Source organism: Sorex araneus, chromosome 9 (assembly GCF_027595985.1).
Source record: "Sorex araneus isolate mSorAra2 chromosome 9, mSorAra2.pri, whole genome shotgun sequence".
NCBI lineage: Eukaryota > Metazoa > Chordata > Mammalia > Eulipotyphla > Soricidae > Sorex > Sorex araneus.
The window spans coordinates 47599560-47610935 of record NC_073310.1 but is presented as its reverse complement, the minus strand read 5'-3'; the positions used below and the strand labels follow the sequence as shown (position 1 = coordinate 47610935).

General features: G+C 41.4%; 1 protein-coding gene across 6 annotated transcripts in view; it reads right to left on the bottom strand.

The window, feature by feature from the left end:
* Positions 1-6321: 6321 nt before the first annotated feature.
* The window catches only part of CUL2 (cullin 2), an 89579-nt gene continuing 84524 nt past the window's right edge, over positions 6322-11376 (bottom strand). For all 6 annotated transcript variants that reach the window (XM_055147133.1, XM_055147134.1, XM_055147135.1 and 3 more), the window contains 3 exons: positions 10996-11097; positions 7915-8031; positions 6322-6901 (listed from right to left, as the gene is read on the bottom strand). In XM_055147133.1, coding sequence (XP_055003108.1) covers positions 6770-6901; positions 7915-8031; positions 10996-11097 — 351 coding nt within the window. In that variant the 3' untranslated portion in view covers positions 6322-6769. The remainder of the gene's footprint in view (positions 6902-7914; positions 8032-10995; positions 11098-11376) is intronic.

The following is an 11376-nucleotide window of genomic DNA, read 5'->3' as shown; positions in this document are numbered from 1 at the left end:
TGAACCTGCTCTTCCTCCCACTCAGTCTGGCTTCCTCAGTGTGCGATCTCCTAAGGAACACAAACTGGTCATTGGAAATGCCGCGCAGTGTCGTGCGAGCAGAGAAGGTAGCTTAGACGGTGGCATGGAGCCCGCCCCCTTCAGCTTGGTTTCTTCCCTGATATATGGGCAGTGAGGATGGAGGCTTAGCCAGGGCCAAGCACGTCATCTACACGAGAGGGCAAGCAACCTTCCCAAGTTCTTTTTACATATTCAAATCTACCAAGTGGCTATAAATCTTCATCGTTCTTAACCATGCACATTAAGAAATTATCTTTTATTTTGTTGGTGTTGTTTGGGGGCCACGCCTGGCAGTGCTCAGGGCCTACTCCCTGACACTATGCTCAGGGCTACTCCCTGAATCTATGCTCAGGGATCACTCCTGCTGGTCTCAGGTGACCACATGGGGTGCTGGATGCAAAGCAAACACCCTGCCTGCTGTACTATTGCTCTGGCCCGAGAAATGACTGTTTTAAGTGTCCAATACAAACAAGGCATCTCGGATATTTACTTCAGCACAGAGCCCTGATTTCAAGTTAGTCACTTCAGTGGTATAAAAATTTTAATGTTAAAAATTCGTCTTTTTCTTTAATGTCTCAATACTTTTGCTACATTGGTAAACCCCTCAGACCAAATATGAGGTATGCTTACACTAAACAAGATTCTTCTTGGATAGATTATGTTTATCCTTCTTTCCCTGTATAAAAAACACTTATGAAATATCTTTAAGACAATGCCAATGATGACAAACCCTTAGCCTTGGGATTTCCCTATTGAGATTGCCAAAGTGGGCAGGAAGAGGTGAGCTAGAATATGAGGACATTGGCAAGAGGTCTTGGGTGCTTTGGTCATTATAGAGTAAAAGCATGGAATATTAAGCTAATTACAAGTTGAGATTTGGGGCCAGAAAGATAATACAGTGGGTGAGGTACTTGCCTTGCATGCAGCCAACCCAGGTACAATCCCTGGTACCCCAATTGGTTCCCTGAGGACCACCAGGAGTGATTCTTGAGCGCAAAGTCAAAAGTAACCTTGAGCATAGCTGTGTGGCCTATAAATAAACAATGTGAAACCTTAGTAGTATCTAACTACCTAAACACAGGTGCTCATGTCAAAGAAAATAGTTTTTCCTTTTATTTCTTGGTTTTTGAGCCACCCCAGTGATGCTCAGAGATAACTCCTCGAAGTGCTTGGGGGACCATATGGGATTCTGGGGATGGAATCCAGTTCGCCCACATGCAAGGCAAGCACCCTACTCACTGCACTATCATTTCAGCCCCATGTTCATCTTTTTTCTTGCAACATCAAAGTTCTTCCAAGGATAAAAATCGATCTGGCCAAACAACATAAAATTATTGAGCCACTCAGTTCCCCCCTCCTTAGGACTCCTAACTTTGATACAAGCTGCAATGCCTCCTAAAACAGTGGAGAGAAAGAAAACAAAGGAACAGGGACAGAGGTGATAGTACAGCAGTTGGGGTGTGTGCCTTGCAGGTGGCCAACCCAGGTTCAATCCCGCCATCACATACAATTCTCCAATCACTGCTGGGAGTGGCCCTGCCCCCTTCCAAAATTAAGGGCAAAAGAAATGAAAAAACAAAAAACATTTTTTAATTAAAAAATTTCCTTTCTTGGGGTTGGAGCGATAGCATAGTGAGTAGGGCGCTTGCCTTGCACGAGGCCGACCCAGGTTTGATTCCCAGCATCCCATATGATCCCCTGAGCACCGCCAGGAGTAATTCCTGAGTGCAGAGCCAGGAGTGACCTCTGAGCATCGCCGGGTGTGACCCAAAAAGAAAAAAAAAATTCTTCCTTATTCAAACAGGTTGGTTTTCAAAATTTCCCTCCCTTTGCTACAAAAATGACACTGCTAAACTTGTGGGGGAAATGACACATCAAACACTGATACAGTTCTCCCTCAAAGGCCATCCATGCTTAATTAGTAGTTGACAAATAACTCCGAATGTAAGAATCAAGTGGGTGGTTTACTTTCATCTTATTACTCTATTCCTATAAACATATCCTTACCTCAAAGTAGGGAAGACACAGAACACCCACGAAAATTCAGGAAGGCGTATCTTAAAATGTGTAAAAATGACAGAATGTTCTCCTCTTTCCACTCCTGTTTCTGATCTAAAATAGACACACCCATGTGACTATAAACATTTGCTGTTCTTTCTTCAGGCACATTTAACCTGGATGTTGCTAATTCACAGGCTAGAGCAAAGGCTCGCAAACCTATTCGACCCACCGCCCCCTTTTTAGGAAAAGGATTCCCCAGCACCTCCTGGAAATCTGGGTTTAAGCAAATAGAAGGCACCCTAATGGCACCTGAGGCTACTATCTGCCCTCTGTCCTACCCACAATTTCAGTGGCCCCAAAATGATACCCCCCACTTTGGGAAACATTGGATGACAGAGAAATAAAAAGGGATCTTAAAACAACAACAAACCCAAAAAACTCTCAACTGTTTCTAAGCTCAGGACTGAAGCAATAGTTTGAGACGTGCATGAGCCAACTCCTGCTCCATTAGGTTCATCTCAGAAGCAACTCAGACACAAGGAGTAAAAAGGCAAGCGCTGGTTTCCTTTCCAGTCTAATCCTTCCTCGTGGACAGGCTTGGGAACCCCTTAGCCCTCTGCTCATCCCCGCAGTCCCAAGCCATTATTAAATCACGGCAACATCACCTGGTTCTTCCTCCGGAGCCTGATGCTGCCCTGACAGCAACATCACCTCCTGCTGGGCTTCGTAACTAATCCCAGTGGCTACCGTCCGGCCCTTCTAGAATACCCACTCTTCACACTAAGGTAGGCTGCCCATTTTCCACTAAATTGTGTAAATATTATGAAGCAGTTTATAAATACAAAAACATACAAATGTACATAAAGCATATGAAAGTAAACAGCCATGCACTAGTACCTAAGTTAACTTTTCTATCATCTTTTTTGCTTTTTTTTTTTTCTTGAAAAAGAAAACTCCCCTCTTGAACAGCCATGTCACTTAACTGTACAGGCCTTCCTGTTCCTAGGTTCTGGCCCTGCTTCTCGCCTCTAGGGTCTCCGAGTTAACCCTGTGTAGGATATGTTCTCCCACCTTCATTTTCTGCCCTTGTTGCTTCTCTTACATAACCCTCCCTCGGTGTGGTTCAAATGCACTTGGCACATTTGGAATGACGCATTTAGGACTAAATGTTACAAATCTAAAAGCTCCATTGGAGCAAACCACATTCCTTCTCCTTATCACTGCAGTGACTGTACCCTGACACCAGTAAATGTTAGAGGATGAAAGGAAGGTGAATTGCCTAAGCTTTGGAAGGAGAGTAAGAGAAAAAAGGAAAATAACCTCGACACTCCCTAGTAGATCACAGCATATGAGATCATTTCTCCCTGTGACTCCTGACTCTTAACACTGCCTAGAGCATGTGGTTAGAGCATGCAAGGATTGCCTCTGATAATGGCCTCAGACTTAATATGACTCACGACATACCAATGTGCCTTTCCATATTAATTTCCACTTATTATGGCACCTAGAACGAGTGTGTGTGTATATATATATATATATAAAACATATATATACATTTTTTTTGTTTTTTGGGTCACACTGGCATTGCACAGGGGTACTCCTAGCTCTGCACTCAGGAATTACTTCTGGTGGTGCTCGGAGGACCATATCGGATGCTGGGAATTGAACCCAGGTCAGCCACATGCGAGGCAAATGCCCTACCTGCTGTGCTATCATTCCAGCCCCAAGAACTAGTATATTAAAAGGTTCCCATCTTTACTCTAACTTGTTTAATTACTTGTCCTAGGAACCCAAACCTAGCAGTTCAGTAAATTCCATACCTACTGCTATACAGCTCCAAACATTTCAACTGCTGGAGTCTAAGCTCAAACCTTATTTTTAACTGAAAACTCACGTTTACAGAGACTGTATTTAAGTCTACAGCTTTGGTGGAATTTAGGTTCAGATTCTGCAATTTCAAGCAGTGACTCCTGGAAAACTCATCTAGGAGAGAGAGGAATATGCTTAGTTAATGGGATTATCTCAAGAGTCAACAAAGTCAGTGGAGCACCTTTCATTCTGCACTCAATAAAGGTTTAAAGTATTAACCAACCACAGCACTGCAGTCTCCAGGGCTATGAAATCCTACATACTAAGTTATAAAGTAAGAGAAAACATTATAAGTCAGTGTATCTATCCTGTTTAAGGCAAACTGTCGTAAACGTGGAAGAAAGACAAGATAAATCCGTACCTACAGCAGTCATTAAACACATGGTCGCAAAGGGAAGCAGTGGAGTGTTGACAAGAGCCTATGACATCTGTTAACAGCTTTTATTTCACATTACTCTTTTTTCCCAAGATAAGGCATTGAAAACTTTCTTCTACTTTCTTTCCTTTTTTGAATCTTTATGGGGGCTACTCCTGACTACTCCGAGGAGCGTGCAGTGTCGGGAATAGGACCTGGGGCCTCTTGCATGCCCTCAGCTGTTCAACTATTCTGCCCAGTCCCTTTTCTTCTCTCTATGAAACGCTGGACCTTTTTTGTCCACTAGGAATCATACAACAGGGACCATAAGGGAGTACTCTGTTGTGCTAAGGGTTTCTGCCATAGTGACTTTAACTGCTTGATTTACTTTGATAAGGTTCCAGCTCTTTCCAGTCTTTTCCTCATACGCTGTGGCAAATTTCATTCTAATCTTTGCTCCTTTCTAGAAAGGATGACATGTCTGAATGTATCTGACCACTTGCCCTCAATCAAAAGCATATGTTTCCTTTCAAGTAAAATGGAAAAATGATGCAAAGAAAACTCATCAGTCACTTTCGTAGACCTCAGCACAAATATTTTGTCCAATTTTTTCCCAATATATTTTGACAATTAAATAGCAGGATAAAACTTAATTTTACAGTTATAAATATTTAAGAAAAAAGTAATCAATTTAGAGAACGTTATCAAATCATTGAAACAAACGCCTGGGTTTTCTTTTTTTGACAATGAATGTACAATGTTAGATGGTTTGCCAATATTTACTTTAGAAAGAAAAATTATAAGAACAATTTGTAAGTCATTATTAACTTTGATAGATTTTTTTTAACACAGGAGCAACATGAGTTAGGAAAAAGCGTAACCACCTCTGATTTAAAAGCCAATTTTACACGTGCCTCGGCATAGTAGGGAGCACCTCAATCTCATAAAAGACATTTTTGCAAGCATAAGAGAAATTTGAGAATGGACCCATATTTATAAGTTTTTTGGCAGGTGTAACAAACAGGTTGTGTTATATTGTCTCTTTCTTTTAAAAATGTCTATCAGAGATAAAAACTGAAGGTTATTTTTTTAAGTGAAATTTTGTGTGGTACATACTATTCCAGCTTAAAAAAACTGTGGGCCAGAGAGATACTACAGAACGTGGTGAGGCATCTGCCTTTGATGCCGCTGACCCTGGTTTGAATCCCCAGCACCACATTTGGTCCCCAAGCACCGCCAGGAGTGACCCCTGAGTACAGAGTCAGGAGTACCCTCTGAACACTGCTGTATATGTTCAAAACCCCACCCCCACCCCCCAAAACTTGTGTATTATGTACATGCTGTGGTTATATAATTATGTAATAGATGTATTTATAATACTGTTGTTAAACTATGTAGAGCGCAAAATAATGGAATTTCATGTTTCATGAGTGGCACCTGGTATAATGTATTACTCAGATTTTTAAAAAGATGTTTAGGCTATGCATTATTAAGCTCTTCTGCGACCTCTGAGTGAATTTTGTGTTGAAATATGAGAGGGGTATAAGGAATGTACTGGTATCATAAGGTCTGAAACTCGAAGGAAAAAGCAAAGGCAATACCCCTGAGATACTGTTTTCTATTGGAGTTATATATTGAGAGGACAGGGATGTGGCTCAATAGTAAAATGCATGCCTTTCTTGCATGCATAAAACTGGGTTCAATCCCTGCACTCAAAAAGAAAAAAAAAACCCAAAAAATTATGTTTTATGAATACCACAATCTCATCCTTCCTGTAGGGCAGCACCTGGCCAGAAATTTGACAGAATTGAAATCTCAAATTTTAAAACACTCATATCCAATTCAGTAGTACTAATCCATAAAAATTCGTTATGCTAGTAATTTATGCATCCAAGAATAGACTTTTTTCATGTAGAATTGAAATAGGAGTACAAGTAAATTAAACCATTCAGATAAAAATGCAACCAGAACTGCATTAACTGCTTTGACGAATATTTATATATATATATATTATTTTGTGTGATCGTCCACATAAAAACGGCATTCTATTTCTTTATTTTTTTTATTTGACAAGCAGCAATATCATGTTTGTCATTTTAATGTAGATACAATTATTAGGTTATCTGTCATATTACAATATTTAAGATTTTTATGTCCTTTAAGATACATTTAAAAAAAAAAACACATCAACTGCAAACGTGAAGGGGAGAAAAAGCATGGTACCCAACCAAATTTCCACATTTCAGCAATACTTCACTCATTCTTTTAATAAAGTTTTGAGAAATGTCATAATGACATGAGCTTGAAATATCTCTAGGCATTTTCTCTGACGCTCATGACGTGGCACTGGTGATGTTGTAAACAGCAGAAACAGGGGCTGCCAAATGACCAAATTATGGAGGCACAGGCCTGCTTTTTCCCACAGGAACACACCAAATGGTGATGGCAATGGTCTTCTCATACCCATACTGGAGGAGAGCAACATCACGCTACGTAACTGTATTCATCTGCTGATGCTTGGCTGCGTTCAATGTACTGTTTGTCTATCAGAACTTCAATACACTTCTTAATCATGCTGATACTAGGGTTGAACCGAGCTCTGGACTGGCTGATCACCTGTGAAAGAGACATGAATATCAGACCATGGCTTATCGGCCAGCCACAGACACTTCCCTTCAACTGTGAGAGCCACAAGAGCTCATGTACTGCAGTTTCGCAAACTAGAGTCACATAGGAAATACAACTGAGCTGAATAAAATCATAGATAGGGAGACAGATATACCAAGTCACTGCCATAAGAATATGAATTTTTTTTAACTCAAGGGACTGTGCACAAGGAGAGAGGGAACAACTGTATCAACTGGTAAGATCAACATTAATTATCTTTCAGGGGCTGGAGCGATAGCACAGAGGGTAGGGAGTTTGCCTTGTATGCAGTCGACCCGGGGTTTGATTCCCAGCAGCCCATATGGTCCCCTGAACACCGTCAGGAGTAATTCCTAAGTGTGTGAGTTAGGAGTAACCCCTGTGCTTCACCGGGTGTGACCCAAAAAGCAAAAAAAAAAATAATAATAATTAAGTTTTATGCAAAATAAGTAAAAAACCTATTATTTTTACTGTAACTGATTAACAAGAAGGATATGGATACATTAAAAGTTAACATTCACCAATAACTAAAGGCTACCAACAAATTAATCCATAAAAATTCTCATAAACATCCTCAAGTTTTCATTTAATCTTCACTCAACTTTGAGTTCATATCTGGGGTAAGACTTCGAAAAATCTTTCCCTAACATGTCAAGACTTTCACACCACTCTCACAGTACCACATTTTCTTTTTCAGTGCATGTTAATACAATCTTACATTCACCTGCATAGTGTTTCAGCCAGGGGCTTCTTCCCAGTTAGTCTGTGAAATTTTCGAGGGCAGGAAGCACACCGGGTGCTTCTCTGTCTAACATCTCCAATAATCGGCACAGACTCACCAGATGGGGCACATTTGTACTCAGGGCATGGATATTCTTGCTGCTATTTGAGAATTCATTATTTCTGTACTGTCTTTTACAATGAACCACACACAAATAACGTCCCGTACCCAAGAAATTCTGAGGCTATTTCCCCTACTTTACCTCTTGAATAAGGGCATTATGCCGAAGTACTTTTCGTGCTTTCATGATACGAACTATAGCAGCTTGGAGATACATTTTCCGGTCCTCATCTACAGCACTTCGAGTTTGTTCCATTTCCTGTTTTACCAGAGGTCAGGTGGAAATAGAACAAAAATAACATGAAACCCCCATTGCATTTAATCTGAATTCATTTACCAGTAGCTAATAATTCCCAATCAATAAAGAACATCAAACTATACAGTTATTACGTAGGTCAAAGTTATATTTCTTAGAATAACCTTTCAGTATCTGTATTGCAAACCATAACGCAGAGAGAGAGGGAGAGAGGGAGGGAGGGGGAGAGAGAGAGAGAGAGAGAGAGGGAGAGAGAGAGAGACAGAGAGAGAGAGAGAGAAAGTGCTTACCACAGAGGTGGAGCGGGGGTGGGGGGCAGGAGGAAAACTGGGGACACTGGTGATGGGGAATGTACTCTGGTGAAGGGATGGGTGTTAAGTACAACATGATTCTTGTACACACTTTAGCGTCTAAACAGTAGTATTTGGCTCAAGCAGAAAAGTCAGGAAGGATGGTTCAGATAGGGTTTATTTCCAGGGAGCTCAAGGAAACACAGTGGAACAAGGCAATGAAGTCAATGCGCTTGTTAAAGTGACTAAGACAAGGGGTAATTTGCCGTGCACCAATAACTAGTAGACAATGCATAAGTTTTTACTTCAAATCTGAGCACAAAATGTTCTTATTTATGTCAGTTTTGCACGTTAAGAATGAAGTGATAAAAATTTCCATTACAGCTCGAGTGATAGTACAGTGTGTTGGGCGTTTGCCTTGCATGCAGCTGACCGAGTTTTAATCCCCAGCATCCCATATGGTCCTCTAAGCACTGCCAGGAGTGATCCCTGAGTATAGAGTCAGGAGTAGCCCCTGAGCATCACTGGGTGTGACCCAAAAAGCAAAACAATAAAAGTAAAAGTAAGTAGATTTTTCATTAAAACTTTCAAGCCTAAAACACCAGCCAATGCCATGTCATGTGAACAGAGATCTCCTATCAGCCTCCACAGGGGTGGCACTCAAGCTGTGACAGGAACAGGCTCCTGGGGAACAAAGTGATAATCATTTGCTGAGTTCCAAGAATCAATAGCAGATGCTGCGTTGGTGGGAGGGATGCTGGGACCATTGGTGGTGGAAAATGGGCACTGGTGGAGGGATGGGTACTGGATCATTGTATGACTGGAATGCAAGCACGAAAGTCTGTAAGCCTGTAAGTAACTGCCTCACGGTGATTCACTAATTAACACAATAAAAAATTAAGAAAAAACAAAAGACACTGAAGAAAAAAAAATAGCTGAGGCTTCCCACATCAACTGGCCCACTCCAAATCAACTAGGTTATAAACTGAATTTTTTCTTTTTGTCATTTTCCCACCATGCCAGGTATTGCTCAGAAGCTGCACTCCCAAATACGAGCTGAGAGGCTGCTTTCGGCAGAACTCAGAGGATGATGTGATGCCAGAGAGCAAAGCTCTCCTAGACACTGAGCCATCTCTCCAGCCTCACCAACTGAGGGCTTTTGGGGTCACACCTGGTGGGACTTGGGGACTACTCCCAGCCCCGTGCTCTCGGGTTGCTCCTGGTGGTGCTCAGGGACCTCATGGGCCAGGAACGGAGCTGCACTTCCTGCAAGCAGAGCCTGTGCCTACCGAGCTCCCGTCAGCACCCAACCAAATAATCCCCAGGTGGTTCATCTACCCAGTGAAGTTTGAGAAGCATTTTCAACTGTTCTCTGAAATAATAACTGTGTTGTGATATTTTTCTATATTTTACAAATAAAAAATGTTAGAGATTATACTACTCGGGCTGGAGCGATAGCACAGCGGTTGGGCTTTCACCTTTCACGCGGGCAACCCGTGTTCGATTCCTCCGCCCCTCTCGGAGAGCCCGGCAAGCTACCGAGAGTATGGAGCCCGCACGGCAGAGCCTGGCAAGCTACCTGTGCATGTTGGATATGCCAAAAACAGTAACAGTAAGTCTCTCAATGAGAGATGTTACTGGTGCCCACTCGAACAAATCGATGAGCAACGGGATTATATTACTCAAGGTAGAAATTTTTAAAAAACACATGAAACAAGCAATGATTTAGATATGAATAAACCACACACCACTTTGGGTTTTTTTTTTTTAATTTTCCATTTTCAGGCCACACCTGGCAATGCCAGGCATTACTCCTGGCTCTGAACTCAAGAATTACTCCTGGCGGTACTCAGCAGACCATATGGGATGCAGGGATGGAACCCAGGCTAGCAGTGTACAAGGCAAGCGCCTACCTACTGTACTATCTATCCCACTCCACAACACTGTTTCTTTAAATACCCTTTATACTACAATTTATTTATTTTTAACTTAAAGTGTACTGGCAGGGGTGCTGGAGGCAGGACAGGGGTTCTGGTGCTTGCTTGCACCCCACAACTCTGGTTTGAGTCCCTGGCATGACATTTGGTCCAGGAGCACAGCCAGGGGTCACTGTTGAACAGAGAGCCAAGAATAGCTCTGAGCACTGCTGGGTGTGGCTCAAAATCCAATATAAACAAATCAATACAATTAAATCCTGCCAGATGTCATAAAGTCAGTAAAAACACATGAAATAAAAATAAAACTACAAATAACAAACTGCATTAATTTTAACATACAGTGATTTTTACATTATCTCAATACTATCAACTGCAAAGTCTAATACTTAAATATTTCACGAAGAAATGCCACTAAAAAGCACATGCCGGGGTGTGGTGATGGTCTAGCAGGTAGCAGGGCGCTTGCCGCACGGGGCAACATGGGTTTGATCTTAGAGTGATCCCTCACCAGAGAGCCAGGAGTAAGCCCTGAGCAATGCTAAGTGTGGCCCCAAACCAAAAGATTCAAAATGAGTAAATTTTAAAAAATAGAAAGCACTCACTGGGCCTGAGCTAGCTGGCAGAAGGCCTGCAAGGGATAGTCCCAGGCACACAACAAAGGGCACCTCTCCAGCCAAGAGAGAGGGGACTGGCCGTCCCCAGAACAAAGAGGACAGAGAGAAGAAAGAAAAAGCACTTACCTGTGGTGTATCTTTCTGCATTGATGTGGTAATTTTGAATTTTGTTCTTTTACTGCTGAAGTTCATATTTAATGAAAATGAAGATTCTCCATCGATGTCTTCCTATGAGAAAATAATTCATTTGCATTCATAAGAAATAAATCATTAAATAAGTCTGCAATAAACTAAATTACCAAGCACATGATTAAGATTCTGGCAATCTTCAGACTATAAGAAGTATTTAACTTAAAGGGGGAAAAGCCTGCCTTCTGTGAAAGAGGCAAAAAAATAATAGTTTCCTAGTTTTACATTTGATAGAATTTCAGCAAATATTCCTATAGAATTATTTTTAAAACACATCAATTTTGTGTTCACCTTTAAAATTATTAAATATATGTGCAT